General features: G+C 36.2%; 1 protein-coding gene across 1 annotated transcript; it reads left to right on the forward strand.

Annotated features, from left to right (window-relative positions):
* Window positions 1-270: 270 nt before the first annotated feature.
* On the forward strand, window positions 271-15613 carry rfx6 (regulatory factor X, 6; the record flags this gene model as incomplete). The annotated part of the gene is given in 18 exon segments (XM_079831986.1): window positions 271-446; window positions 548-671; window positions 838-899; window positions 1009-1086; window positions 1286-1313; window positions 2071-2271; window positions 2275-2352; window positions 2436-2549; window positions 3756-3805; window positions 3924-4083; window positions 4165-4303; window positions 5696-5805; window positions 5885-6002; window positions 8654-8776; window positions 9281-9487; window positions 10304-10819; window positions 12281-12490; window positions 14949-15613. Coding segments are annotated over 18 exon segments (2673 nt in total). The 3' UTR covers window positions 15128-15613.
* Between the last annotated feature and the right edge of the window lie 3059 nt (window positions 15614-18672).

Genomic DNA, 18672 nt, shown 5'->3' on the forward strand with positions numbered 1-18672 from the left:
ACCTTGCAAAAACGCAGATGACCTCCACGGGACAATTCTTGTTGACCAAGATAATCTCGGAAAAAACATGTTTTTCAAAGCCAGGCTTGATGAGGAGGAGGATTCTGGCATTAAATCAGGTGAGGAAATCAAATTGTTTTCAAACTCGCTTTGATTAAACTACTGCTATGCTTTCTTTCAATGCACCGTTGGAAATTCTCAATCTGTCGCCAGTTTGTTTAGCAATTATACGTGATGAAAAGTTTTGGCACACGTCACCGTTTCAAAGCTATGTATGTTATTCGTTTGGCAGAAGCTGATGAAAGTAATGGAAGCATTTCCTCTGAAGAGGACCTGGGCCACCTGGATTATTCTAAGACGTTCTCTGTGAAACAAACTGTGCCAAAGAAAAGCATCAGTCAGATCATCAAGGACAAGAAGAAACAGACTCAGCTTACTTTGCAATGGTACTCTCTGATCAATTCTTCTCGCCATTATAAATAATCTGCAAAAAGTGGAAGCAAAGAATGATGTTACTTATAAGCTTGGGTTTCGTTTTTTCTCTTAGGCTTGAGGAAAATTACATTGTGTGTGAAGGTGTTTGCCTGCCACGGTGTATCCTCTACGCTCATTATTTAGACTTTTGCCGGAAGGAGAAATTAGATCCTGCTTGTGCTGCCACTTTTGGGAAGGTAAGAGGAGTTTTTATATCTTCTATCTTTTAGTTCTTCTTTAAGATAAATAGACTGTGCTTGCCAAATATGTACATTATCGGACATAAATAGCTGTAGATCTTGTATTTACTGTACTTGGAGATCGATCTTATGATGTGTTAGAGCTCTAATGTTATCATTTCAGACCATAAGGCAGAAATTTCCTCTGCTTACAACACGAAGGCTTGGAACCAGAGGCCATTCGAAGTAAGAAAGAGCTAAATGTTACAGAATGAAAACTTTACACCTATTTAATGGTATATAAATGCCTGAATCTTAAGGTCTTGACGGTGTTTGTCTTCTGAATGTCTTTCAGGTATCATTATTATGGTATTGGAATCAAGGAGAGCAGCGCTTATTATCACTCTGTGTACTCAGGAAAAGGTTTGACACGGTTAGTTTGGACTTTCATCCCTTCAATTCAGCGTCCAATCATAAGTCCTTGAATGTTTTAAATAATCACATGAAAGGCGAGTGATTTTTTTCAATGCCCATAAGGAGACACATTATATTTATTGGAGTTATTTTCATGTTTCGTTTTCATTTTTAAATGTTTTATCATCTCAGTAATGTCTCTTTTGTGTTTTGCACAGATTCTCTGGAAGCAAGCTAAAAAATGAGGTGGGCAGTTTTACTATAGAAATAAATTATGATTTTATGTATGAAATAGGAGTGCAATACTTCATTTTTAGTATTTCAACCTTCTCTTTAAATTGATATATATATATATGAAAAATCAATGTTAAGTGGTCTCTTATTTTTTTCCAGAGCTATATATATATATATATATATATATATATATATATATTACATACAATGTGTGTATATATTAATGTGTATATAATAATATTGTGTTTTCTATTTTAATATATTTTAAAATGTAATTTATATCTGGAATGACAAAGCTGAATTCTATAACTCCAGACTTCAGTGTCACATGATCCTTCAGAAATCATTCTAATACACTGATTTGCTGCTCGAGAAACATTTCTTATTATTATCAATGTTGAAAACAGTTGCGCTGCTTAATATTTTTGTGGAAACTTTTTTTAATGCATTTTTCTTTGGATTCTTTGATGAATATGAAGTTAAAAAAAACAGCATTTATTTAAAAATATATATTTTTTAATATAATTTTTGTATCATTATGAATGTCTTTAGTGTCACTTTTGATCAATTTAATGCAAAAGTATTCATTTATAAAAAATAAATAAAAAAAACTAAACTTTTGACCAATAATTTGAATGGATGCTTGCAAAATAGAATAATTCACATTCATTGCATATAAATATTTAGAAAATGTTGTCATGTTTTTATATCTACAACATAGCAGAATGAGAATAATATTACATATATACCTGCTTCTTATTTTTCACAGGGAGGATTCACCAGGAAATACTCTCTTAGTTCTAAAACAGGAACTCTTTTACCTGAATTCCCAAGTGCACAGCATTTAGTGCTTCAGGAGTCTGTTTCAAAAGATAAGGTCTGTTCATTTCAATGGAGATCCATTCCAAAATGCTGTTTATGTACTGCTACTAATTTACTTACCTCAGACTCTGCTATGCCTTTCATTTGTTAGGTCGACACATTGATTATGATGTACAAAACTCACTGTCAGTGCATTCTGGATAATGCCATTAATGTCAACTTTGAGGAGGTGCTGTTTTAAGCTCTTAAAGAATTTGTTGTCATCACATTTAAATTCTAGAAGAATGCAGTAATCATTCCCATTTGTTCCAGATCCAGAACTTTCTGCTTCACTTCTGGCAAGGAATGCCTGAACATCTCCTTCCACTGCTAGAGAATCCAGTGATTGTGGACATCTTCTGTGTGTGCGACTCTATACTCTACAAAGTGAGTGTTTATGAAGCACATCTGGGTGTTTTGATCTTGTGATCATTTTAATGCATCCTTTTTTTTTTTTTAAATCTTACTGACCTCAAACTTTTTTAATGGTAGGGTATGTCCCAGGGATTTCATCATTTTCAACACATAGTCACATTAAAAGCGTCCAGGACACTTTCTACTATGTCAATAATTTATTTTTGCTACTTTTCAAGTGGAATTTATGTTTAAATTTTATTGTTGAACCATTGTCTAAGACTTTGAATCTTAAAAGATGAAAATCAATCACAGAAATATTGTTACATTTTTAAAGCTACACTCTTCTGAAGAAGCTTAAAGGGATAGTTCACCCAAAAATGAAAATTAGCCCATGATTTATAGTTATATTACAAAAGTCCTGGCTAATCCAAGCTTTATAATAGCAGTAATTGTTGCTCTGTTTTTGAAGTCCATAAAAAATGCATCTGTCCGTCAAATAACGTGCTCCACACGGCTCCGGGGGGTTAATAAAGGCCTTCTGAAGCGAATCGATGCGTTTGTGTAAGAAAAATATCCATATTTAAAACTTTATAAAGTAAAGTTTCGGCCGATCGCCTTCCGTATTCAATTTATGGAAAAAGTGTTGAAAGTGCCTCTGCCGTTCAAAAGGCTTCTGTTACCAGGTACGCTCGTCATGATGTCACGTACTCATCTTGAATTGCGAGAAGACACTTTCAACACTTTCCACGGAAGGCGATCGGCTGGAACTTTACTTTATAAAGTTTTGAATATGGATATTTTTCGTATTAAATAATTTTGTTTTAATTCATTTTTAATCTTAATTATGGTTTATGAATTAAGCAGCTTGAAAACATACTTTATCACTTGAAAAAAATCAAATAAGCTATTGAAAATGAAATCATTATGCAATCATTAAATCAAGATATTTGTACTTATAGAACCTTTTTGGCATAATGGGTTCTTTAAAATTGAGTAATAAAACTCTATATAGAACCCCATTAAACCATTTTTTGTATAATAATATAAAAAGAGTGAAATAATCATGAACCATTTCAGTATTTATTGTGTGAAAATGATTTACACAAATAACATTAATAGTTATGGTGTCATTTAGATCAAAACCAACAATTTTCCATTACTTTTTTTTTTAACAGTAGTTCATAATTGTCACATTATGTTTGACTTATCATCAGCTGGCTGAATTGTTTTTCACAGGTTCTGACAGATGTTCTCATCCCTGCTACTATGCAGGACATGCCAGAGAGGTTTGTCTTTTAGACTGCTGCTATACACAACATTTGTTTTTATATGCAGTGAATTCAAAAAGATATTGAATTTCATATTGTTAAGTGTTTTTGAGTGAGTTTAGGAAAATATCTCCAGTCTTTTGGCAGATATTCGCAATTTTGCCAAGCACTGGGAACACTGGATGGTGTCTTCCTTGGAGAATCTCCCAGAAGTCCTCTCAGACAAGAAACTTCCGATAGCTCGACAGTTTGTGTCCTCCTTAAAGAGACAGACCTCCTTTTTACATCTTGCACAGGTAGATGTTTTACAGACACATCAATAATTCTTGCTTTTGTTTATTTTGTGAATATTGGTGCAGCTATTTATGTCTTTTCAGATTGCAAGACCTGCACTTTTTGACCAGAATGTTGTGACTTCTATGGTGAATGATATTGATAAGGTGGATCTGAACAGTATTGGTTCTCAAGCACTCCTTTCAATTTCAAATGACCAAGATTCAGACTTCTATTCCGAATGTGAGTTACTGGTGGCTTGGTAGTCAAAACCTTGGATGTTTTTAGAGGGGGTCATGAATTAAGAAATCATATTTCCTTTGATCTTTTGACATATAAGAGGTCTTTGCACTATAAAGGCCCTATTTTAACGTTCTGAGCACATTTAACGGCGGAAAATATGGGCGTAACGTGGAATAAACCAATCAGAGTCTCATCTCCCATTCCCTTTAAAAGCCAGGTGTGCTTGCACCATGGCGGGTTTGCTATTTACATGGCGGAATATAGACACCCTCAACCTGACGAGTCAGTTTAAATACATGTGTGTATTGCCACGATTGGTGAAATAAGTAGCCAATTTCATACGTCATTACTACAAATAGGTAAATCTGATACATGTAATACTATCCTTTATGACATGTAGGCATTTTTATCTTTATTTACACAGTAATAATCTTTTACATTGTAATCCTTTTATTTTTAATATTTGGCATGTTGGTTTGCTGCGTGCCCCTGTGTGTAGGTGCGTTGTGCACCCGCCTATAGGCAAATATTACTTACGCGCCCTTTAAATAACACAAAAAATACTGCACCATTGACTTTAGACCAGGTTTTTGTTGGTTAATGGTGCAGTTGTTTTCAGCTGCATCAAAATAGCAATGCCCCAACAATGCACCTGAATACACCTTGTTTTCAGACCAGCACGCCCATAGGCGAACAGATGGGCATGAGTGATTTAAAAAATGTGGCGCTGGACGTTAAAATGATAACTGCGTCGGGCTGAAAGTAGCAAAAAACACTTGTGTTGTGTCTGGCGTCGCATTGTGCCGGGTGTATAATATGGCCCTAAAAATATACTGTACTTTTAAGAACTCAAAACTTCCTTGTTAGTTCAGAAACAGCTTTTATTGAAACCAAGCTCTCAAAAAAACTAATTTCGGATTTTAATTTCGGATGCAGAAGATCAATGCCTATTTCTACATCATTGCCTCTTTAGCCCTTCCCACCAATTTGCATATGTCGTGTAGTAGTAAATACGAGAGAGGCACAAACATTAATCCAGCAACAAAGGATCTTGTAATCTCTGAGGATTACAAGACGTTCTGCAGAGCCAAGTTATGAAAAAACACAGTCTTTGCATTGCCTTCCTTGTAATCCGAACATAGAGGAAGTGTGGATGAACCTTAATTTTTAATTTTAAGTTCCAGATCGCATCAGTAAGACACAGTTCGACAGAATTTTCAGAGAGATTGAAAACAGCCTATTACTTCTAAATTAGGATGTTTTTTTTTTTATTTTGTAGACCTCAAAGAACATTATAACATTTTTAAAAATTGCAATTCATGACCCCTTTAAAAAAAATCTCACATGCTAAGCCTTGAAATTTATTTATGATTTTTTGATCTTATCTGCTAGATGACTCCATTTCAGTGTTTCAAGAGCTGAAAGACCTCCTGAGGAAAAATGCCACGGTAGAGTCATTCATTGAATGGCTGGACTCGGTGGTCGAGCAGAAAGTCATTAAGGTTTGTTGCACTGCAAACCAACAGCACTCAGGCTAGCCATGAATGTAAATATTGATTTTGCATATTATTTGTCTTTTAGCCCAGCAAGCAAAACGGACGGTCGGTGAAGAAGCGAGCTCAAGATTTTCTTCTGAAGTGGAGTTTTTTTGGAGCACGAGTGATGCACAATCTCACCCTAAACAATGCTACCAGCTTTGGTAAACCTTTGGCATGCATTCATACAAATTGTAGTCATTGATTCGGTTTCCTTCAAATAAAAATTATTATTTTAAAGACAACATGAATTGGAAGTTGCAATAAGTTTTTTCTTATCTATTGTGACTTATACCGATCAGGCATTACATTATGACCCTGATATCTCTTCATCACGGCACCTGTTAGTGGGTGGGATATATTAGGCAGCAAGTGAACGGGCAAGCGTAAGGATTTGAGTGAGTTTGACAAGGGCCAAATTGTGATGGCTAGACGCTTCGGTCAGAGCATCTCCCAAACTGCAGCTCTTGTGGGGTGTTCCCGGTCTGCAGTGGTCAGGATCTATCAAAAGTGGTCCAAGTGGAACAGTGGTGAACCGGCGACAGGGTCATGGGCGGCCAATGCTCATTGATGCACGTGGGGAGCGAAGGCTGGCCCGTATGGTCCGATCAAACAGGCAAGCTACTGTAGCTCAAATTGCTCAAGAAGTTAATGCTGGTTCTGATTGAAAGGTGTCAGAATACACAGTGCATCGCGGTTTGTTGCGTATGGGGCTGCATAGCCGCAGACCAGTCAGGGTGACATTGCTGAGCATAAGAACTGGACCACGGAGCGATGGAAGAAGCTGGCCTGGTCTGACGAATCATGTTTTATTTTACATCACGTGGATGGCCGAGTGCGTGTGCGTAGCTTACCTAGGGAACACACGGCACCAGGATGCACTATGGGAAGAAGGCAAGCCGGCGGAGGCAGTGTGATGCTTTGGGCAATGTTCTGCTGGGAAACCTTGGGTCCTGCCATCCATGTGGAGGTTACCACCTACCCTGAGCATTGTTGCAGACCATGTACACCCTTTCATGGAAACGGTATTCCCTGGTGGCTGTGGCTCTTTCAGCAGGATAATGTGCCCTGCCACAAAGCAAAAATGGTTCAGGAATGGTTTGAGGAGCACAACAACGAGTTTGAGGTGTTGACTTGGCCTCCGAATTCCCCAGATCTCAATCCAATCGAGCATCTGTGGGATGTGCTGAACAAACAAGCCAGATCCATGGAGGCCCCACCTCACAACTTGCAGGACTTAAAGGATCTGCTGCTAACATTTTGGTGCCACATACCACAGCTCACCTTCAGGGGTCTAGTGGAGTCCATGCCTTGACGGGTCAGGGCTGTTTTGGCAGCAAAAGGGGGACCAACATAATATTAGGATTATTATCATAGTGTTATGCCTGATTGGTGTATATACAAGTGAAACGGTTTCTCGAATTAGAAAAAGTGTAGGGCGGAACTTGAATTTGTCCTTGGGGAATTGATTGGATGGTTGTGGTTTGCTATTGGTCGATCGCATGTGAGTGACAGATTGTCCTCGCGCAGGTAAACACGTCATCAGAGAAGAGAAGAGATGTTGCTGCAAGAGGGATGGGAAGTTATTTTGATTAAGGGTTACGAGGGCAGATGAATTTAAAAAAAACTATTCAGAGCGACCATTTTGATGTGCACGGATAAATAATTTTTAATAAACACAATGCAATGATTCCATAAAAAAAAAAAAAAAGAATTATCCATTTTAATTTAATGGTGACATTAAAGGGTTAGTTCACCCAAAAATTTAAATTCTGTCATTAATTACTCAGGAAAGACGACGTTACCTGGTTCACCAAAAGTATTCTCGTCGCATTATAGAATTAATGTTGAACGTATGGGCTATTTTAACAAAGTCTTTTCTACCTTTCTGGGCCTTGAAAGTGTTAATTACATTTCTGTCTATGGAGGGGTAGGAGAGTTTTCGTATTTCATCAAAAATACCTGCATTTGTGTCCCGAAGATGAACAAAGGTATAACGGGTTTGGAACGACATGAGGGAGAATAATTAATGACAGAATTTTCATTTTTGAGTAAACTAACCCTTTAAATACTCTAGGTATAATTGGAGCATCATAATATAGTCAGATTTATACCATTCACTTTTAGCTGGGGATCCACTGCTGAGAATGAGCCATAAAAGCCTGTACAAACAATCCTTTATCTTGTGCCGCGTGTGTTCGGCCTGATTAAAGTGTGACCTTTTTCAGTGCTCCTAACATTTGATGACCTTACAGGTGTTCACAAAGCCAAACAGTATCACCTGGAAGGCCACCCATTTGACCTCAGCACTAGCTCAGTAAAACCCGTGGGAAAGTGAAGTTACGAGCATTGCATTGTGGGAAAAGTACTCTGCATAGTGTGCTTTGTTGCATACTGCACTTTTTTTGAGCGCAAAGCCAGTTTATGAGCAGCATTAATGAAGCATTCAGATAACTATTATATCAGATTATTACTGTTTATGAAGTGATTTTTTTGCAACATATAGCCCACTTAAAAGTATTTAATGGTATATGAATATGAATTTCTTTCTTCTGCCGAACACTAGATATTTTAAAGAATGTTTACAACCAAACAGTTGATGGGACCCCACCCCATTGACTTCCATAGTATGGTGGGAAAATACTGAAAATACTCAACCGTTTGGTTACTGACATTCTTTAAAATATCTTCTTAGATATTCAGCAGAAGAAAAAAATTCATACAGGTTTTGAAAAACTTGAGGGGGAGTAAATGATGACAGAATTAACATTTTTGGGTGAACTATACCATTAAGCTGGTGTCATGTTTCTTACAGGCTCGTTCCACCTCATTCGGATGCTTTTGGATGAGTACATCCTGCTAGCAATTGAAACACAATTCAACAATGACAAAGAGCAGGACCTTCAGAATCTACTGGAGAAATATATGAGGAGTGCAGGTACCCTAATCATTTTGTTTGTTATTACTGTACACTGCCTTTCAAAAGTTTGGGTTTGCTAAGATTTTTTACATATTTTTTCAAAAATACAGTAAAACAGTAATATTGTAAATATTATTATTATTATTACAATTCAAAATAACTTATCTAATTTATTCCTGTGATCAAAGCTGAATTTTCAGCGCCATTACTCCTGTCTTCAGTGTCACATGATCCTTCAGAAATCATTCTAATATGCTGATTTGCTCAAGAAACATTTATCTTTTCTTTTTTTTTTCAGGATTCTTTAATGAAAAAAGAACAGCATTTATTTGAAATATAAATCTTTGTAACATTAGAAATGTCTCGAGTCTCACTTTTGTTCAATTGAATGTATCCTTGCTGAATAAAACTATTAATATCCTAAAAATAAAATGAAAACTCTTACTGACCCCAAACCGTTGAATGGTGGTGTTTATGCAAATGTATTTAACCCAATTCTCTGTGATGTTTCCATTTTGACAGATGCTAGTAAGGCTACATTCACCGCCTCCCCAAGTTCCTGCTTCTTGGCCAATCGGAATAAATCTGGTGTGGCGTCCAGTGATTCGACTGTCAAGGACGAGAACCCTCCAGAGCATGATTTCCTGTCACTCACAGCTGCACAGCAGGGGCTCGGGGCCAGTACTATTGTGTACCATAGTACCGATACGGACAACTTTACTATAACTGGTACTTAACTGCAGACATGTTCATTTTTAATATAGTAATTTTTTTTGAAGTATTTTTCCTATTCATTTTCTCCATAAGGATAATCCTTAAGCTTCAAGATGAATCACAACATTGTAAATTGTATTTGAAATCATAGACAAGGGTGTCAAAGAGGGAATTAAACTGTTAACTGTCCGTGTGCTGGTAGCGGGACACTTGGCGAGCTTAAACATTCAAAATCTTCCTGTGAAAACCATTTTGAAATTGGACAATGAGTTTTGATGGAAAAGGTACTTTAAAACCTTTTAGTGTACTCAGTGTTTGTGATATCAACTTCAAATGTGGTGATTGACTGATCAATTATAAATTATTATTGGTGCTAAATTATTAATAATATTTTTAATTATGATCACTTAATGCTGAAAAAAAAAATTGCTGAAAAGAAATATCTTTTGGTCAATTCCTTGCTGAATAAAAGTATTTTTTTTCTCATTTTCAACATTGATAATAATCATAAATGTTTCTTGAGCACCAAATCAACATATTATAATGATTTCTGAAGGATCATGTGACACTGAAGACTGGAGTAATGATGCTGAAAATTCAGCTTTGATCACAGGAATAAATTACATTTTAAAACATATTAAAATAGAAAACTTTTATTTTAAATTATAATAATATTTCACAGTTTTACTGTACTTTTGATCAAATAAATGCAGCCTTGGTGAGCATAAGAGCCATCTTTCAAACACCATTAAAAAATCTGAATTATTCCAAACTTATTTAATAATTTTAATATAATAATTGATATTAATATAATTACTAATATTTTTCCAGGTCAAATGGATTACTCGCAGAACAGCGCCCCCCTGATGACCCCTCCGATCTCTCCAGCCATGATCAACCGTAGCAGCGTGATCAACCAGGGCCCGATGGCTGTGAGGCCGCAGAGCAGCTGCCCCATCCAACCTCAAGTGTCCTGCCAGACTTTCCCTGACACCATGTACCAGAGTCTGCACAGTGCTAGTTCTGGCTCCTACCCCAACTCCTCTTACTACCAGCCTGTGTTCAGAGCTCAGACGCACACTCCCACATCGGCCTATCAGGCTCATGCCGACAGCGGACGCTACGTACCCTTTTCTGGACACCAACTGACTAAAGACTGCTTCAGCAGCGGCTGTACCGTGTCTCCCTACAGCTCGAGGGTTGCATCGACTGGATACGCAGCCACAGGTGACCCTGCGATGGATACTGATGCCGTACAGCTTCTGGACTCCACAGGGTACAGCTTTGGAGGAAGTACTGCCAGCGGGGATGGATGTTCAGGTCTGGTTTGCAGCTCTGGGCACAATGGTAAGAGAAGCTGAAATTATTATTGGCCAATTAAGAATGTACTTACATAAATTTATACAAATGTACACTACAGTTTAAAGGGATAGTTCACCCAAAAATGAAAATTCTGTCATCATTTACTCACCCTAAAGTTGTTCCAAACCTGTATGAGTTTCTTGGTTCAGCTGAACACAAAAGAAGATATTTAGAAGAATGTTTGTAACCAAGCAGATAGAGCAACCATTCAGGGGAAAAAAATACTATGGTAGTCAATGGTTGCTCTATCTGCTTGGTTACAAACATTTTTTTAAATATCTTCTTTTGTGTTCAGCCGAACCAAGAAACTCATTCAGGTTTGGAACAACTTGAGGGTGAGTAAATGATGACAGAATGTTCATTTTTGGGTGAACTATCCCTTTAAAAGTTTTTTTAAAGAAAGTAATACTTTTAATCAGCAAGAATGCATTGAATTGATTAAAAGTGACAGTAAAGACATTTATAAAGTTACAAAAAAAAGATATTTTAAATTAATGCTGTTCTTTTGAACTTTTTATTCATCAAAGAATCCTGAAAAAAAAATGTATCACTGTTTCCACAAAATGCTAATCAGCATATTAGAATGATTTCTGAAGGATCATGTGACACTGAAGACTGCAGTAATGATGCTGAAAATTCAGCTTTGCATCACATTAATAAATTATATTTTTAGATATATTCAAACAGAAAATAGTAATTTTAAATTGTAATAATATTTCACTATATTACTGTATTTTTGATTGAATAAATGCAGCTTTGGTGAGCTTAAACAGACTTTAAAAAAAACATGAAATAAATCTTACCAACCCCAAACTTTTGAACAGTAGTAGTTAGATAACTATATGTAAATCTAAGTTAAGATTAGCTTATGCATATAGACATGTCTAGTGGTGACCTTAGTTCAAATGTTGTCACTTTTGTCTTTTATTCAAATCATTAAAAAAATGACACAAAAGGAATTAAATAAGGAATAAGGTAACACTTAAGGTAACAGACAATCTGTTGACTATAAGTAATGTTGTACCTACATATCAACTAACTCTCATTAGAGTATTAGTAGACTGTCTGCTTAATATCTGCTAACATTTTAATTGTAATGCTTCCCAACAGACATTCTACTGACTATAAGTAACTTTGCAACTACATGTCAACATATTTTACTAACTCTAAACCTAACCTGACAGTCTACTAATACATGTAGGTGCAACATAGTCAATCATGACCATCAAAATAAAGTGTAACCAGAAATAAAAATAAACACATACAATTAAATAAAAAACATGTATAACAATATTTATTTATCTGTAATGCATAACAAGCCCCAAAACCTGAAAGAGGTCCTCAGAGGACAAGATTTATCATGAATTTTAATTATGTTATGGTAAATATGAGTTTGTCTGCAGATGCTCCTACTGAAACATTATTGTTCATCTTTCTCCTGACCAGGATATTACAGCAGCAGTGGTTACGTGGACGCTCAGAGGATGGGCACGTTTATCGATCAGCATGTGTCAGTTATCAGCAGCGTGAGCAGCATTCGCTCCGTTTCGGCCTACGCCGAAGTGCACGACCCTCTGAACATCCTGGACGACACGAGCAGGAAGACAACAAGACCCTACTACACTGAACTGTCTGCAATGGGCACACACACAGCAGGTGAGGACAAAAATCCTTCTAGAGGAGACCGGGGCAAGTTGTCACACTTATCTCAGCACTTATAACAGCTGCTGGGTAAACACTTTCTTTAAAACCACACTGACATAACAGGAGTCAATTATGTAATGAAGGTACATTTTAAACAAAAGGCAACTGGGTTCATAGGACAAGGGTATTTTTCATAAGTTTAGCACATTTTATTTACCCTTTCATTCCAAAGTTTAGCGTCTGTAAGATTTTTTAAGGTTTTTGAAAGAAGTCTCTTATGCTCACAGAGGCTGCATTTATTTGATCAAAAATGTAGTAAAAACAGTAATATTGTGAAATATTAAATATAAACTGTTTTCTATTTTAGTATATTTAAAATATAATTTATTCCTGTGATGGCAAAGCTGAATTTTCAGCATCATTACTCCAGTCTTCAGGGTCACATGATCCTTCAGAAATCATTCCAATATGCTGATATGGTGCTCAAGAAACATTTATGATTATTGTTAAAAAACAGCTTCTCAATATTTGTGAAAACCACACAATTTTTTTTATCAGTGATGCTTTGATGAATAAAATGTTCAAAAGAATAATTTTTGTAACACTATAAATGTCTTTACAGTCACTTTTGATACATTTTATGCATCCTTGCTGAATAAAAGTGTTAATTTCTTTCCAAAAAAACCTTCCTGACGCCAAACTTTTCAGTGGTATTCAATTCAATTCAATTCAATTCAAATTTATTTGTATAGCGCTTTTCACAATACACATTGTTTCAAAGCAGCTTTACAGAAAGTGCATTTCATAGATGTACAGTAAAAATGTTAGAAAGACAATGTTAAAGAATAATGTTCGAAAAAGTTAATCAATCGTGTATTAATTTAGGCCATAACAACGCTGGCGTTGAGTCGTCTCTTCACAGGCGTGGAGTCGTCTCATCACAGGTGTCGGGGCATCCGAAGTCTCCATGAGAGGCTGGATACAAACTGGAGCTGATGAACTATTTACCTCGGGACTAGTGTCCCGAGATAACAACAGAAAAGCAGATGGGAAATGATTAGCGTAGCTGCTGTTCAGAATATTATATTAATGCTTTTGATCCGATTTAACTGTAGTATAAAAAGATCATTATAATGTGAATGCTTGGCTAAAGAGATGCGTCTTTAATCTAGTTTTAAACTGGGACAGCGAGTCTGAACCTCGAACAATATCAGGAAGACTATTCCAGAGTTTAGGAGCTAAATGTGAAAAAGCCCTCCCTCCTTTAGTGGACTTAGATATCCTAGGAATGACCAGAAGCCTAGAGTTTAGTGATCTTAAAGAGCGCGATGGATTGTAGGGCGATAGAAGATCCGTTAGATACACTGGAGCTAAACCATTTAGGGCTTTATAGGTTAGTAGCAATAGTTTGTAATTGATACAGAACTTAATAGGTAACCAGTGTAGAGATGATAAAATTGGTGTTATATGATCATATTTTCTTGACCTAGTAAGAACTCTAGCAGCCGCGTTTTGGACTAACTGTAGTTTGTTTATTGAGGATGCAGGACAACCAGCTAATAAAGCATTACAGTAATCTAATCTCGAGGTCATGAATGCATGAACTAACTTTTCTGCATCAGAAATAGATAGCATGTTACGTAGCTTAGCAATGTTTCTAAGATGGAAAAATGCCGTTCTTGTAACATATGAAATATGATTTTCGAATGTCAGGTTGCGGTCTAATATAACACCCAGGTCTTTTACTGTAGTGGATAAAGTGACAGGACATCCTTCCAAGGTAAAATTGTATTGCGAGAGGTTTTGTGGGCAGTTTTTTGGACCAATAAGTAACACCTCCGTTTTATCTGAATTTAATAGCAGAAAATTACACGTCATCCAGTATTTAATATCTTCAACACACGCTGTCAGTTTAGATAATTTAGCGTTTTCATCCGGTCGTGATGAAATATATAATTGAGTGTCATCAGCATAACAGTGGAAATTAATTCCATGTTTTCTTATAATATTACCAAGTATTGAATGTTGTAAATGTTGCATTCCGTTAATTGCTTCATAACATAATTTACTCTTTACATTTTTTTATTAAAAAGCCATTTCATGTCACTATAATTACCTATTTAATGGCAAGTTCCCGCTGTGGCAACTTGCCGCGCTCAATGTTTTTTAAATGAACTACATCTTTATTCTTTATGGTCAATGATAGATAGATAGATAGATAGATAGATAGATAGATAGATAGATAGATAGATAGATAGATAGATAGATAGATAGATAGATAGATAGATAGATAGATAGATAGATAGATAGATAGATAGATAGATAGATAGATAGATAGATAGATAGATAGATAGATAGATAGATAGATAGATAGATAGATAGATAGATAGATAGATAGATAGATAGATAGATCGATAGATCGATAGATCTGCTCTTATATCAGTCTTATGCTATTTCTGTTCTACTCCAGGATCCAGCATCGCTCATTCCTGCTCCGTCTCAACACCCTGCATGTATGGAACTCCTGCTCCTTATCACTCCCAGAATGCACTGCTGCCTCTCCAGGGGACCACAGAGATCAGAGAAATTGTGTCGTCCCTGCCCCCCATCAACACAGTGTTCATGGGCTCAACTGGTGGGCCACCCTGATGGATACCTTATCTGTAATTCTACATCTCTGTTATACTCACAGGAGGTGAGACATGTTTTAGTTCATCTGTATATCTTACAGTAAATATTTCATTGCCAAATACATTGCAGACAGGCTAACTGGTTTATTTTTTATTGTTTGGTTTGAATTGGGGGGGTTTTGTGCTAACAAATGACAGCTAATGGCCCAATTATCTTTTATTGATTGTGTAGTAAATAGTGTAATATAATATCAGTTCATCATTGTTCTTAGTTTAGTATTCTTGTATATACTAATACAAAATTAATTGTTCTAATAATTCTGGAGGCTGAAATGTATTATCTAATAAACTACAAACTAAAAAGCATCCCTGTGAAATTCTGATATTGTTTGTTAAAATTTTAATTTCTCAATGTGGTCATGGCCTCCAAGTCAGGGAATGTCCAGTTATTTAAATTTCGTTATAAGCTGTTCACACATTGGCAATAAAAAGGTGATTAATACATATACATATAGCCCCTTTAAGTTCTGTTTTTTATTATTTTCAGTTGCTAATTTTAGTTTTAATTAGATGCCAAGGCAACATTTCTCAAATTTTTATTTTTATTTATTTCATCTTATTTCAATGAACAAAGATGTTTTTAATAGTTCATAATTCTGCTTCCAACCAAAGAGATTTCAAACCAGAAGCACAATTTTGGATCAAATTTGGGTGTCATCTGCATGTGAAGAGATTAGTTGATTTCTGCATTGTTCTCTAGGTTAGCATACAAGTTGATAAAGGTGTTGACTAAAACCAGGCATCCAGGACGCAAGCTGTTCATACACTGCGAATCTTGGTGTGGGTTCTTTAAATTTAGCTTTGTTAGTCTTTGAGCAGATGGACGCTAATAAATCCATAATCAGATCGGCTGAAATGATATCATTGCATCATAATATATTTGTATGTACGGTGCTGGTGCAAACTCGCCACGGCTCGGATGAGGATTTCAGCATTCGTCTGTGTGTAAAGACGTGACGGTAAATGATAAAACTGGCCACATTGTGCTGGCCTTTATCTCCTCGCAGGGAAAATCCATTTCAATCCTCGGACAGGAACAGATGGCTTGAAATGTAATGATTACAAAATCCTGACGTTAAAATAGTTTAATTACAAAGTCAATAATGCCTCCAACAATTGCCAGGGCTTTAGTGTAAAAACAACAGAAGGCAGAACGCAAACCTTGGGACAATGTTTAACCAGAACTTTGCATTAGGCAGGGGGACTCCATATGCAGCTCCGACAGAGCAAAGATCAACAGATCCTGTGTAATTATGACTGTGTGTGTGTGTGAGAGAGAGAGAGATGGGGTTAGTGCAGTAATGTGTGCTTACCTGACCGGTCACAATCATATTTACCACTTATCATTCATTTTACACTCATCTTACAACAGCTTTCAAATCTTAATTCACATCTGTAGGCTTCTTTCTCGTATAGCAATCATTCGTGTCCATGGTAATGCACTACCATTCAAAAGACATGCATATGCTAATTTTAATTCAATTTATGATACTTTTTGTCTAACTACTGCTGTTCATACGTTTGGGGTCGATAAGATTATTTAATGTTTTTGAAAGAAGCCTCTTATGCTCACCAAGGCTGCATTTATTTGATCAAAATACACTAATATTGTGAAATATTATTGTCATTTAAAATAACTATTTCCATTTTAATATATTCTAAAAATGTCATTTATTCCTGTGATGGCAAAGTGGAATTTTCAGCATCATTACCTGTCTAATTAGCTGATTTGCTGCTCACAAAACGTTCTTTTTGTGGAAATCCTTATGCATTTTTCTCAAGATACTTTGACGAATAGAAAGTATATTTGAAATATCACAATTAATGTCACTTTTGATCAATTTAATGCATCCGTACTGAATAAAAGTAATATCTTTCAAATAAATCTCACTGATCTGATGCTGTGATTGTTACCCACACAGTTCTTTTATTACAAGTGCACTGTTAAAACCCATATATTTGTATTTTCATTCTTGTTTAGTGAATATATGTGTACGTGGTTTTTGTATCTAATGGCTAATTTTCGTGCTAATTTCATCCATTTTAACATTAAATGTACATTTAAATTCAACCAGCAGGAGCCGCTAAAGATCATTTCCACTATTCTGATTGTAGCGTTGAGATATTTAGTTGAAAGCACTACATTTTATTTGATATGATGGGTATAAGTGTAGCTACTACTAACTAAACAATGCATACATACTGTATGCTACTGTTACTAAAATTATTATAGTGTTCGCTACATGTAATCTGTTGTCATGAACTCAAGTTGCATGTGTAACTCAACTCAGTGGCATACACTTCAAAATAAAAATGATTTAACTTCTTTTTTTTTATTTCAGGTTTGTAAAATAACGACTCACTTTTTTGCCAGGCTGAGCAAATAATGAGTCAAGAAAGAGCTAAAATAAATGGACATTACTTTTAGTGTAGACTCTTTAATTCATTTTTTTTTTGTGTGTGTGTGTCTACTAACAAGGGTTTGAGGGTATTTATTTATGATAAGAAAGTCCCAGTATTTTAGATCCATAATATTGTTGTGCTTTCAATGACGAGCGGCACACAGCTATGCAGATTCACAGATTCAGAGTGTACACGTTATCGCCAGGATCAGCTCTGCAGGAGAAGTGTTTCCTCAACACTTGACATTGCAGGGTTGAGAGGAAAAAACCCTACAGCACCTGTAGCAACACATCCATGAAGGAACTTTATCAGTCTGTACAGTTTGCGAAGGAGGCTTTTGACTAGATTTCCCAGTAGGGGTTTGTTAACAGGTTGTCAGAGAACTTAGTGCCAGTCCTTAAAGGAACACGCCACTATTTTTGAAAATAGGCTCATTTTCCAACTCCCCTAGAGTTAAACAGTTGAGTTTTACCGTTTTCGAATCCATTCAGCCGATCTCTGGGTCAGGCGGTAGCACTTTTAGCAGCTTAGCAAAGATCATTGAATCTGATTAGACCGTTAGCATCTCGCTCAAAAATGACCAAAGAGTTTGGATATTTTTCCTATTCAAAACTTGACTCTTCTGTAGTTACATCGTGTTCTAAGACCGATGGAAAATTAAAAGTTGTGATTTTCTAGACCGATATGGCTAGGAACTAAACTCTCATTCCTGCGTAATAATCAAGGAGCTTTGCTGCCGTACCATGGGTGCAGCGGCACCTGAAAATAGTCCCCAGCACGCTCCCTGTGCAAGCAGGTTGTCACGATGGTTATGTTGATGGAAGTTAGCCTATTTTCCGTCGGGTCTTAGTACACGATGTAACTACAGAAGAGTCAAGTTTTAAATAGGGAAAATATTAAAACTCTTTGGTCATTTTTGAGCGAGATGCTAACGGTCTAATCAGATTCAATGATCTTTGCTAAGCTGCTAAAAGTGCTACCGCCTGACCCAGAGATCGGCTGAATGGATTCGAAAACTGTAAAACTCAACTGTTTAACTCTAGGGGAGTTGGAAAATGAGCCTATTGTCAAAAATAGTGGTGTGTTCCTGTAAAGTGATAA

The sequence above is a fragment of the Gobio gobio genome (assembly GCF_949357685.1).
Source record: "Gobio gobio genome assembly, chromosome: 12".
Classification (NCBI taxonomy): Eukaryota; Metazoa; Chordata; class Actinopteri; order Cypriniformes; family Gobionidae; genus Gobio; species Gobio gobio.